Genomic DNA, 13,483 nt, shown 5'->3' with positions numbered 1-13,483 from the left:
GGATAAAATTCAAAACACTGAAGAAGGCCATGGTTAATTGCACTTGATGTGGGCTAATAATGTTTTTGTCTTCACATCTTGAACAAAATCAAAAATTACTTCAAAATTACTTTTCCACACACATTTATTAACTGATAGGCTAAATGCTGAGCTTTAAGATAAAAGGGAAAGATAACCATGACTTAAATGGGGATTCACTGAAATGACTAGTATTGCACAGATCCAGCACTGACTTTTTAGATCAGAAGGTGACCCAAACTGCACACTTTGTTTGGCAGAACAGTCATTTAAAATTGCTCAGCATGACTATCATTATTATATTACGAGTATTTCTAATTAACATAGTCTGCCTCCACAGATCCAGAGGGGGCTTGGACAGTGACAGACTGTGGCTGTGCCAAGTGTTGTCACAGCCTCACTTTGGGAAAGCATGCCCTACTGGGAACATTAGGGGAGACTGTTGGGCACAGAATCTAATTGTCTTCTTTGGAAAGGGCAACATTTGGGACACTGTCATGTAGGGGCAGCATAAAGGGCACTTCATAACAGCACCTTTTTCCATTGGAAGTAAGGGCATGGGAACAGTCCAATTTAGGCCATTGTAAGGGCACCTTATAGGGTACTGCATCACATTTTCTATACTATAAAGGAACTCTTTTTACATTTATAGAGGGCACACTGTCATTTATTGCATGGGGCATCCTGTGCACTCAAGCATATTTCACAATGTGAATGGCAGACAGTAGGGCACTTGGTCTAATTTTTGCCACTGTGGGAATTTTAGAAACGCTTTCAACCATGGGGGCACCAGGCAGTCACCCCCTGAGTCTTCCAATGGGCCTGAATACACCCATGAGGACAGTATATTGCACCTATAATATTGGGGAAGCCAGAGGAGAGGTAATATACAGGCTTGTCAACATATAGTCTACTTTAAACAATGAAAATACTTTATACAATTGAATAAAAGGCCTCCTTGATTCTTTGTGTTTCAAGATTACCTGAAAAACTGATGATAATATTCAGGTACTGCTTTGGAGCAAGGTATACCCTTCATATTTCCTGGCATAGTTGCCCGTTCAAGAATGTCCCACATGCAAAGACACAGACAGATGCAGACAGACTGAACAGTGTCAAGGCTTGGCTATAGTGGGTTTGCTTCCTTGTGTGTGATTCCAGCAGAATACATAGTCTAGGCCTACCTACATAGACTGCAGTCTACTACCCTCCTTTCTACTATTATAGTCTACTCTCCTTTCTATTACTTTTTACAAAGGATGGTAGGCTGCTCTTATGTGTTCATTTCCATCCTTAAGAGTTGCTTAAGTGTTATTTCATATATATATATATTTATGTTTTTTTTAAGAATGACAATTACATTTATCTAGATAAACTATGCTGGGCCTGCTGAACCTATACTTCTTCCACAGATACTGGTCAGGGAACCATTACTTCTGTCTCTGAAGACCCTTGGGGCTGGTGGGATAAACGCTCTTTGTATAATCTGAGCACCTTCATCCACCACAGGGTTGTCAAAGAACGGACACGCCATCATTGATTGTAACTTGTCTAGACGCTCTGCTTAGTTTCTAAGTCCTTATTTTATGTCAATTAACCAATGGCTTTTGAAAACAAAAGTGACATTATTTCTTAACTTATTTATTTAAATTAATATACTTTTTGGAGATGAAGTAAACATGTAGCTAAATCATTAATGTCTGCACTTCAAAAAGTCTGAATTTACGTTTCCGAACACGGGACTAAAGTGGTTTGCGCGCAGGAATTTACTCGACGGAACTGTCTTTTGAGATTCTGTTTCCGCCTGTTTGAAATTATTTGCAACACATTTTAGTTTAGCTTGACTCTTAGCCTGACACGGATCAGGCTAGTTCCGAAGTATAAGTTACCTTGGTTACGTATCTAAAATAAGCCACCTTAATGGAACGGAACTCTCGCTAAAGTAAGTGAGACTTGGCGAGATAAGTCTGGCTTTTCCTTAATCGACGTTGATGGAACACCCCCCAGGTGTCAGGTGGCTGAGCAGTGAGGGAATCGGGCTAGTAATCCGAAGGTTGCCAGTTCGATTCCCGGTCATGCCAACTGACGTTGTGTCCTTGGGCAAGGCACTTCACCCTACTTGCCTCGGGGGAATGTCCCTGTACTTACTGTAAGTCGCTCTGGATAAGAGCGTCTGCTAAATGACTAAATGTAACTCGTTTGGAATTTCTAGGCTATTGATGTTACATGTTGATGTTCAGCCTATTCAATTTAACAACTTCTGAAGGACAAGACAGGCAGTACACTGTTATCCTTATTTGAGTGGCTTGTCACTGCCTGAAGTGCCTACTTATCTATTCTTCCTATGAACCCGGTTATGACTGCTTTAAACAAGCACCGGTTGGCTACACACCTCATGCCGGGCTTTTACAGATGTGTGTATTGGCACTTTGAAAGGTTTGAATTATTATATCCACATATCAATGTATAATTATTAAATCCACTGAAACAATAGGACAAAGGAACACCAACAAAATGTAAATAGCCTACAAACAATAAGCATACTACTGTAGTATAACTGTAACAGGCTAGAGGCGATTCTAGGTTTTAAAACTGGTGGTCGTAGCACTCTAACCACTCGTTCAGGTGCTTTCTCGAGTGTTTGCAACCAACATGTTGTAAATTGTATATCCTCTTTGTCACTGCGATATCAGTGCTTTGGCACAACGGAGCTAGCTAGCAAAACAAACCCGCCACAACGGAAGTGAATTGCATCGAAGGGAGGAGTTTAGGAAGTAGAGCGGAAACGGCTCATAAACTTGTCTGTATGTAGTCATAATTTTCGTTTCCGTTCGAATTTGGATGAGTAGTTAACAACACATTCTTCTGTGATGTGAAAACTCATTTTCAATTCCACTTTACAGGATTTTTAAGGTCGGCATAGGGACAGACGCGTCCTTGCATCGGAACGGCATTGTGGCGTCAGATAGGAAAGTTTTTGGCACTAGGACAGTTTTTGGCGTGACAGTCTCAGTTTCATGTCTTTCAGGCATTTACTTCAAACTATCTGTAATTTTACACATTTATCACCAAAATTATTTTTATATTTGTAGACACAACATTTCTGAGTATGGTTCTACTTCAAATAAATGTTAAAGCATTACTATAATGTTATAAACATTGTGGAATAAAAAACAATGACGCCAATGGTTCAAAGTTCTTTTTTGTGGACAAACCACTTCCTTGCTGTGCTGATGGTTCTCCTACCCATGGTGCATGCAGCACTACATATGGTGCTGCATGGATGCAGGTACATGAGGGATCTTCTTCTCTGGTAATACATAAAAAAGACATGACGGTACAAGATACTGTTCATCAAAAACTACATTATTAAACACTCAAATGTATCCAACATATACAACATTCCTTGGAAATAACAATAGGATTTACAGAATTCACTTTAGTAAAGCTAAGTAAGGTTTTCCTCCCTCTGCCAACAGTATTATATGTTCAGTACAGATCAGTAACTGTGGTTTGGGCAGCAAATATCTCAGGTGACAGAAAGACAGACGTGTTCGGTTTTACATATATGCACGTTGAAAATTAACGAGGGACCATATTTATTGCATGTGTGGTATATTACGTGTTAATATTTGGTGTGTATGTCTATATGAAAGGGAAGAGCCGCTTCTTGAGGATGTAGAGGACGGTAGCGAGGAACAGCGCCATGGCCAGGAAGATAAGCAGCTTGTCAGTGAGCTCACGCCGGTTGTACTTGAGGATGAGCTTGCGGCCCAGGTGGATGGTTCCTGTCATGTTCTTGAACTCCTCGTTGGTCTCCAGAACCGTCCGGGATGAGGTGGCTAGAAGGGGTGTGTGTGTGGGGGGGAGAGGGGTAGAAGAGATGGGGTGGGGGTTCAAAGTTTTTAATACATAAAAACACAGTCATAAAGAGCCTTTCTCATTTCCTTTCTTTCACACACACACAGTTTTAAATGTATTACACAGAGTGCCGATGGTGTCCTCGCTCTGCATAACCTGCTGTGACATCATCCTGCTGATGCTCATCAGGCTTTCTGTGATGTCACTGCTGGTCTGCACCAGGTTCTTCTTGGTTGCCTTCCTGGACACAGTAAGATTCGAATAGCTATAACAAGGGGCTAGGGTTATGTCCAGAGTTGGGGCTAAAACTAGGAATTTAGCACTAGACCCAGGGTTGGCACTAAAACTGGGGGGGATAAGGCTAGGCCCAGGTGTAGAACTGGGGGTTTAAGCTAAGCTAAAAGTCGAGGCTAGGGCCAGGGTTAGATTTAGAACGGTTCTGACCTCTGCCTGATGTTGCCGTCACCTCCGTGCAGAAGCTCATCCTTCTCCAGCATGTCTATGGACAGCTTACAAGCTAGGTTAGCCTTCCTCCACGCTGTCTGGTTACTAAGGAGGGAGTAGGTGACAGTAGCACACAAACTCGGAATCCACCAGTCACTTTCCATTTCTCCACACACACACTCCTCACCTGAGCATCTGTCTGTGCTGGCTCTCTGTCTCCTTTAGGATGGCCTGCTGGTCTGTTTCTCGATCCTGCTCTTTAGCCATCTGCTCCAGATTCTATAAGGATGGAACACATCGATGAAGCATCACACACACCCTGCCAAACAATGACCATCTATGCTTAGCCTTTAACAAAGCGAGAACTATTTCTGTCTAACTAACAACCAAGCAAGATCCTTTCAGGTTTGATATTCGACAGATATTTGCCGGTAGTTTTCCTTAAGTCTGCCAACAGCATTTGTTTGTACAGAGGGTCTGGGATCGCTCCATTGACAAGCGTTAACTTCCTTGAAGGCGGGTACTCTGTTTGAGTTTAAAACTATTGGATCTGCCCAGAGCCACTCAGATCTGCAATAACCAATCGCTAGCGTTTGCCTTAGCCAACTCCTTCAACACTACTGTAACGGAGCTAGCTGCCGTAGCTGGAAAATCAAACTTTTCCCGAATCCCGTGGGGAGGAGGGCCACAACATCATGGCCACCAACAAAACTAATCAAGGATTGTTCTTGCTCTGGCTTTAACTTTTGGATATTCGGCAGCGTTGCCAAAACCGACCCAATAGCTTCGCATGCATCTTTCTCCGCCGCCATTACTGAAATACAACTCAAACTAGTGCACAACATCAACGTCATCGTTCTCAGCCACTCCCTCTGTTCACTGATTGGACCTACAAAAAATGTGTTTCTGAAAAACGACTAATACACCGAAATCCCAGACCTAGTACAGAAGCAAAATGAAAATTGAGCGGAAGTACGTAGGAGGGCAGAGCCAGGCTAGGCTTATATAGCCTACACCTATGTTTCTCAATTGGTGGGCCACGACCTGGTGTGGAGAAGGTCGCGGACGTATGCTTTGCCTCATCTAGTTTGATACGTTCATTTAGATTGAATTATGGCCGTTAAATTACATCTATAGATACAGACTTTATTAGGAGTCAGGTGGCTGAGCGGTTAGGGAAGCGGGCTAGTAATCTGAAGGTTGCCAGTTCGATTCCCGTCCGTGCCACATGACGTTGTGTCCTTGGGCAAGGCACTTCACCCTACTTGCCTCGGGGGAATGTCCCTGTACTTACTGTAAATCGCTCTGGATAAGAGCGTCTGCTAAATGACTAAACGTAAATGTAATTATTCCCATCATGAAGGGCAATTTCTTTAAAAAGCTTGCACACACACACCAAAAAATCTAGCGGATCTAATGTATGTAATCAAGTAGTGGTGATACAGAACTGTAGGTAATTTGGGTCAATGTTCTGTAGTGTTAGTGTCATTTATTGGTATATGGCATATTTTTATATATACTGTATATATCACAGTATATATATATATATATGTATATATCACATGCATTGTGTACATCCTACAGAGCCAGGGCCCTCTCAGGTAGAGCTAGAGGGAGGAAGACGTGTGGAAGCACAGGAAGAAGGGAAGGAAAGTTACAGTGATGATGAGGATGAGAGATGCATGGTGGAAGAAGACAGAAGTCATAAAAAGGATGTTGACCCAGGTTTGTGGCCAGCAGATTTGACTGACAGGGACAGGGAGGCTTTTGTGAGGGCACTGGCCAGCAGAGATTATGTACACATGCAGACTTGCATGAACAAATCACCAGCAGTAAATAGTGTGCTAGTACTAGTATTGAACTACAAGAAGCAAGACAATTGCAAGCCTTTAATTGGGTGTGCTCAAGCCTTCGGCGAGAGCACAACCTTTGTTCTCTCACATATATATTATTATTATTATTCTTTTTGCCCCCCTAAAACTCAGTCAATATTTGGCCTACATAGACAAAGTAGGTGTCAAAAGTTTCGTCTTGGTAGCGATTGAGTTGCTTCTATTGGAATTTACGTTCCGTTGCATGGTTTAGGCTGAAGTTAAGTTTTTGTGGCGAAAAGTGAAGCTAACGGTGGCTAATTTGCTAGCCACAGTCACTGACGTTACTAACGTCACTACGTCACTAACGTCACGAAAACACGCGTGACTACCTTTGGCAGAACATTCGTTTCGCATCTGTTAACTTGGGGGATAGCTAGGCTAACTATAGCTTTACTGCAAGGCAGCTGCAGAAACGCCACAAGCAAAGAGGCCAGGGTGATAACTATTTACTCATTTTACTTTGTGATATGACACACAATTGTCATGTGTAATGTACAATATAAGCTGATATTATTAAGGAAGTACATCTACTTTCGGAAACAGTAGTCTACTATTTCACTGAAGTATTAGCATCATGACATTAGCCTGTGTTGCCCGGGCAACACATACTACAGTGGTCTATGATGTATCTGTTTTCAATCGTTAAAATAAACATTCCTCACATATACATTTTCGTTGTATGATTTATTCTGACATTAGTAAACGATTTGTTGGTGAAATTACCATTACCTGTGGTTTCAAACCAGTGTAGCTCACTCCAACGCTGTAGCCTACCCGAGACAATAGTGTGAGTAGCCAACAAAAACTCCTCAGCTGTTCAAGTCAAACGGCGACAGAACATGTTCGGCACTCCCCTTACTCAAAAGTCTTTCAATAGTTGAAACAATCTGACTACTAACCTGAACTTCATTGCCACAGCCTAAACTTTGTCAATCTGTTCATGAAAATAATTAATTTCAGCCTAAACCGTACAACGGAACGTTAAATCGAATTCAACCAACGCAATCGCTACCAAGACGAACACAGCAGTAGTCTAGTACTGTACTGTAGTAGTAGAATTTACCGGGGCAGCTTCTCCACACAGGGCTATATCGCATTTTGCGTTGTTACTGACAATGATCGCTACCAGTGAGCTTTTAACGAAGGAGCGATTTTCCACTAAATAAATGTCAAGCTTATTTACGTTTTTGGGGGCATATTTTCAGTTAGCAGATGGTACTGTTTGAATCGCGATTCTATCTTCTGCCGGTAAAGTCGTAGAATAATCTTCAAAGGGGGTTCTTTATTAATGAATGAATGCAATATGAGTAGGCTAAATGCCTGAAAATATCACGAGAAGGGACAACTTAAAAGGACGTTTAAGTCATAGAGATTAGGTCCATTTTTACACCGGTCTGCCAAATGTATTCGTTTTGATTCAGCCTGTCAGCTGCCTCTTGCAGGGGAAATCATATTTCATTCTACACTTCACTCGTATTTTGAGTTGTAAATAAGCAGCAAAAAAAAGATGCTTTTAAATCTATGTAATCTTTATAAATAGTATAGCCCAATGCATTTTTATATAAAATATACAGACCCCTGTGCAACCGACGCAAGCAAGCACACCCTACAATTTCCCCAGAAATTGTATACTCTCTAGTTAGAGTTATGTAAAGCTTTTGATGGGACAGTTAGGTCCTAGAGATGTGGTGAAAACAGCTGTGCAGAGCTGGCCCACAATTCCTGGCAGCGCCCCTGTTAATCAGTGTCAACTGTTTATTTTTTATTAAAAAAATTAAGTCTGGCATTGTTCAGAGGGCCGGTCCAAATGCGTGGGCGGGCCGTAGTTTGGGGGGCTATGATCTAGGATTACGAATATTTCTACATGGTTGACAAGTTTGTAAAGCGAACTATGGTCCGAATCGTGGAAATAAATGGTGTGCATGTTGTGTGCTATTTTTCCAACATTATGACTTTTATTTGGAATTTAGGCACTGGGTGGTTTGAAAGCTACTGAGGTTTGAACGCGCTAATCGCCCGTTGAATATCCAACCTGAAAGTACCTCGATTGACAACCGTATTACCTGGATCCTCAGACGTAGCTGGTTGAATTTATCCTTCACCTGTGCGTTGAGGTCCATCAATACCGCCTGCGGACCCGGACATTCTCTTATGTCCTGGTTAAAGTAAAATACATGACGTTACAGCGGCGTGTGTATTGTAAGTAAAACATAATGAAGACCTGAATCAGGTCCGGTCAGTTAGTCTAGTCAGGCTACATGTACATAATGACAGGACGGCGTCATTGTAAAAGTTTGAGAATCACTGCATTGTGAAATTAAACAGTTTTGTTAAATAGGCTAATATGGACAAATATTTTGTCCATAAGACATCTCACAAATAAGCCAGATGACGTTTCGTAACTGTAAACCCCGCTTTGAAGCTGTCAGGAGTTGCAGAACACGATCAGAACAAATCTTTTAAACATTTACCTGAATAAGAGCTTTGATTTCTAGATCATATTTGATAATTTCTTGTCCACATATTTTGACGTGGACATCCAAAGAAGCCATTTTTGTACTTGTACGGTAAGAATCGTTGTCCAAATGAAATGAGCCACAGAAAGCGATTCGTATATGCACACTTCACAAGACAAAAAGGATGAGAAAAGAAAGTTCACGAATTGGTACCTGTGACCTGTCTGTTCATCTTATTTTCAGTCTGCTTAATTGTGTGTGTCTTGGATCCCCAATGGGTCAATAATGTCTTTAATGCCTTTAAATGTACATAGTTTTAAAAATGATTTTGCATATTTCTACAGACGTGGACACAATTGTTGGTACCCTCCCGTTAAAGAAAGAAAAACCCACAATGGTCACTGAAATAACTTGAAACTGACAAAAGTTATAATAATTAAAAAATTACTGAAAATTAACATATGAAAAGCAGACATTGCTTTTGAATTGTGGTTCAACACAATAATTTAAAAAAACTAACTAATGTAACTGGCCTGGGGTGCGTTTCCCAAAAGCATCGTATGCCTAAATTGATCGTAGAGTCCATCGTACGATGGATTTTAGTTGTACGGGCCGTTTCCCGAAACCATCGTAGATAAAGAGGCACTTGAAAATCCTCGTAGATTAACGAGAGCTCCAGACCAGTCGTAGATCGCTAAATGCGTCGTAGCAAAGAGACTCAGTGGAGACACACGTAGGCCGACCATAAAAACCACATAGACTAATGCTGAAAGTTACTTCCGATGGAAGATAAGATTACGTATTTTGGTTCTCTTTTTACACCAGTTACGCTGGAACTGGGATATTTGTTAGTGAACCATACAAGTTTAAGTGCCGAATCTGAATCCGGTTTATTCTTAAGTAAATTTAGGTTACACAAAACAATTTGATTTGGTGGGTTTGGCGCATGCAGTAGACGAAGGTAGATTTAACAAACATGTCAAGTCTTATTCAAAATACTATAAAATTGAAATATGGCTGTTGTAATGTGCAATAGTAACTAGAAATGCATAAACGTAACGCTTTTACAAGTGCAATAACACAACAATAATTGAACATTGAAGATGTTTATTAGAATTATAGGGCTGGTAGCACGCCAAGCCCGGTGGATGAAGAGGCTGGTGGCAAAGCCGAGGCTAGCGTCCTGTGAAGACAAGAGTTTAATTTTCTAGAATATGATCAAGACTGAATGAAGTGGGTAAGGATGGGATAGTAGTTACCGGGCTGGATCTCGGGTGTGGTGGAAGAGTCCTTGAGGGTCACGACTGAGAAGAAGCATGAGCAGATCCCCCTGGCATGCCTGAGAGAAGCAGATGGTGGGAAGGCAAAAAAACATGTGAGCATGCAGACAGGAGGAAGAGTGTATATGCGGAAACAATAGCCTACCTGGGAAGAGGAAGGTGCAGTCCAATTCTCCCGTACTTCATTTGGCCTGATGTGGTATTCTTCTCCTGGAATTTAAGTTAATTTTAAGTGCCGAATTCAATTTAGACATGAGTCAGTGAGAGTTGGAAGAAACTGTTCCTTGGGCGAGAGGTTCTTGTCCAGGTAGACCACAGCCTCCTGCCGGAGGGGAGTGGCTGGAACAGTGTGTCCAAGGCAGGGTACCAGATGGTGATGAAGGAGGTGAGAATGCACTCAAATATGGTACCCATCATTGTCAGTACCCAATACTGCACCATCATTGTCTTTGACAGATCAACTTCTTCAGTTGACACAGGAAGTACATCCTGTTGTGCCTTCTTGGTGAGGGAGCTAATGTTACATTTACATGTATTCATTTAGCAGACACTTTTATCCAAAGCGCCTCTAAGAGAGATTTACAAAAGTGCTGGGAGATGGTAGCGCCCAGGAAATGGAAGGATTCCACAGGGTTGACTGGGAAGTCACACAGGGTGAAGGGGCTGGGAAGGAGTGAAAACTCATACAAAATCATAAAGGCCATTGAAGATAGCCTAAGTCCTGCACCGCTGACTTGTCCCCTCTGGTTGTGGGGAATTGGATGTGGTCTGGGATGTGGCAAAGTAATGCAGTTGTGACAGCCTGCACAGATCTTGACACTGAGGCCTTGGAGAGCCCATGTCCATCTCCAAGAACCTCCAGAAAACTTCCAGTGGCCTAGAACTTTAACACTGCCAGTAGGGTTGCGGGGGTGTTAGCCTCTGCAGGTCTGCTTGTATGAGGTTCAGGAGCATCATGATATCATCTGACATATATTACACTCATAATGAGTATAATTGATAAACCATCAATTAAAGTATAGTTACATTTACATTTAGCAGACGCTCTTATCCAGAGCGACTTACAGTAAGTACAGGGACATTCCCCCGAGGCAAGTAGGGTGAAGTGCCTTGCCCAAGGACACAACGTCATCTGGCACGGCCGGGAATCGAACTGGCAACCTTCTGATTACAAGCCCGCTTCCCTAACCGCTCAGCCACCTGACTCCCATAGTTGATTATTCATGTCAGAAATAATGATTCCATGTTGAAGACATGGGGTATTCATTACTTATGTGTTTGTCATTTGTCACAATGTCATTTGTGCCCAATATGTGAGAATCATGAGATTGCAAACATGGTCTTGGAAAGCTGTTGGCTTATGCAAGATTGTAGATATAGTCAACACTAGAAAATAAGACAGTAAATATGTTGAATTGAGATGCTTGTATTTGTACATTGAATTATTTAGGCTGCTAGCTGGGACATGCCATGTGTGATACCATTTATATGCATGGTTTTTAACCTTGTAGTTCAATCAAGTAGTAAATATAGGACTCATATATATATTTGCCTATGGGAAGTGGAGTACCAAGAAGAGTTGAAACCAAGGCACAAGTAATTTGAGAAATAGTTGTTTTATGGGAGTTTGTTCTACCTGCTCCTGCTCCTCACATGGATCTATAAGGTAAACTGTAAGGATGTAAAAATGTAAGGATTGGACAGGCAACACTGAATATATGATACAATACACAATTCAGCCTTTACTTAATTTAAATAAACATTGTATGCTTAGGCTATAAGGTAACCTAAATTTGACACTACCTTGTTGATTGGGCAGAAGAATAGGCACATAAATGGAGGGCCTTGTGAACTTCATCTCTTCAAACAAGAGCTTCCTCTCCTCAATTTGGAGACGAGCCCACTTAATTTCCAAGACCTCCTCTTGGTATTTAGCATCCTGTGTCGCTGATTGCAGGGTCCTGACACCGATGTAAAACTCAGATGCAGCATAGTTTGCACGTTCACCTTGTCTTTGTATCATACAATGTAGCCTACATTGAAAAGTACAAAAATAAGTAGCTTATAATAAATGTAAAGTTTTCTGCAGCGAGAGAAAATATTTTTTGTGTACCGTAATTCGTCAATTATTTTGGTTAACGTTTTAATTTAAAAGTCTTGAAGTTGCTTCAGAAGAATCACATTTCAGTACAATGGACAGCGTCTTGTTAAGTGCAACTTAAGAGACACGTACGATGGTTCTCCTTACGAGCATGTTCGGGAAACGCACGTTAGAAATAACGATGGATCGTTATTTTGATCGTAGAGAACCCTCGTAACAGCTACGATCCATCGTTATCGGGAAACACAGCCCTGGTCAAAAATGATGGTACCCCTAGAAAAGATTGAAAATAATTTGACCATAGGGACATGTTAAACTAAGGTGTGTCCTTTAATTTGCATCACAGGTGTCTTCAAACTTGTAATTAGTCAGTCTGCCTATTTAAAGGGTGAAAAGTAGTCACTGTGCTGTTTGGTATCATGGTGTGTACCACACTGAACATGGACCACAGAAAGCTACGGTGAGTTAATTGTCGCAGGAGATTAGAAAGAAAATTATAGACAAGCTTGTTAAAGGTAAAGGCTATAAGACCATCTCCAAGCAGCTTGATGTTCCTGTGACTACAGTTGCACATATTATTCAGAAGTTTAAGGTCCACGGGACTGTAGCAAACCTCCCTGGACGTGGCCGCAAGAGGAACATTTATGTCCCTGTACTGACTGTAAATCGCTCTGGATAAGAGCGTCTGCTCAAGACTAAATGTAATGTGATGGCCAGTGTCAGAAAGCTTGGTCTCAGTCGCAGGTCATGGGTCCTCTAACAGGATAATGACCCAAAACACACAGCGAAAAACACCCAAGAATGGTTAAGAGCAAAACATTGGACTATTCTGAAGTGGCCTTCTATGAGCCTGGATCCTATTGAACATCTGTGGAAGGAGTTGAAACATGCAGTCTGGAGAAGGCACCCGTCAAGCCTGAGACAGCTGTAGCAGTTTGCTAACGAGGAGTGGGACAAAATACCTGTCAAAAGGTACAGAAGTTACAGAAATGGCTTGATTGCAGTTATTGCTTCAAAAGGTTGTGCAACAAAATATTAAGTTTAGGGCCATCATTTTTGACCAGGCCAGTTTCATTAGATTTTGTTGTTGTTATTCTGTTGAACCACAATTCAAAAGCAATGTCTCATTTTCATTTACATTTAGTCATTTAGCAGACGCTCTTATCCAGAGCGACTTACAGTAAGTACAGGGACATTCCCCCGAGGCAAGTAGGGTGAATCGAACTGGCAACCTTCGGATTACTAGCCCGACTCCCTCACCGCTCAGCCAACTGACTCCCTTTTTTGTTAATTTTCAATACATTTTGATTTATTATTACTGTCAGTTTCAAGTTATTTCAGTGACCATTGTGGGTTTTTCTGTCTTTAACGAGAGGGTACCAACAATTTTGTCCACGTCTGTATGTGTGACACAGACTGATGTCCATGATGTATGGCCTGACCACCGAT

At 41.6% G+C, this 13,483-nt stretch overlaps 1 protein-coding gene across 1 annotated transcript; it reads right to left on the bottom strand.

The window, feature by feature from the left end:
- Positions 1-3,593: 3,593 nt before the first annotated feature.
- bnip1b (BCL2 interacting protein 1b) lies at positions 3,594-8,753 on the bottom strand. Its single transcript, XM_067229036.1, has 6 exons — positions 8,669-8,753; positions 8,261-8,353; positions 4,511-4,602; positions 4,324-4,428; positions 4,002-4,120; positions 3,594-3,860 (listed from the first exon to the last, which is right to left on the bottom strand). The coding sequence occupies exons 1-6, from the start codon at positions 8,747-8,749 to the stop codon at positions 3,664-3,666; spliced, it is 687 nt and encodes a 228-aa protein (XP_067085137.1). The 5' UTR covers positions 8,750-8,753; the 3' UTR covers positions 3,594-3,663.
- Positions 8,754-13,483: the final 4,730 nt, after the last annotated feature.

This window comes from Osmerus mordax, chromosome 25 (assembly GCF_038355195.1).
Source record: "Osmerus mordax isolate fOsmMor3 chromosome 25, fOsmMor3.pri, whole genome shotgun sequence".
NCBI lineage: Eukaryota > Metazoa > Chordata > Actinopteri > Osmeriformes > Osmeridae > Osmerus > Osmerus mordax.
The sequence above is the reverse complement of the archived record's forward strand: the minus strand, read 5'-3'. Positions and strand labels throughout refer to the sequence as shown.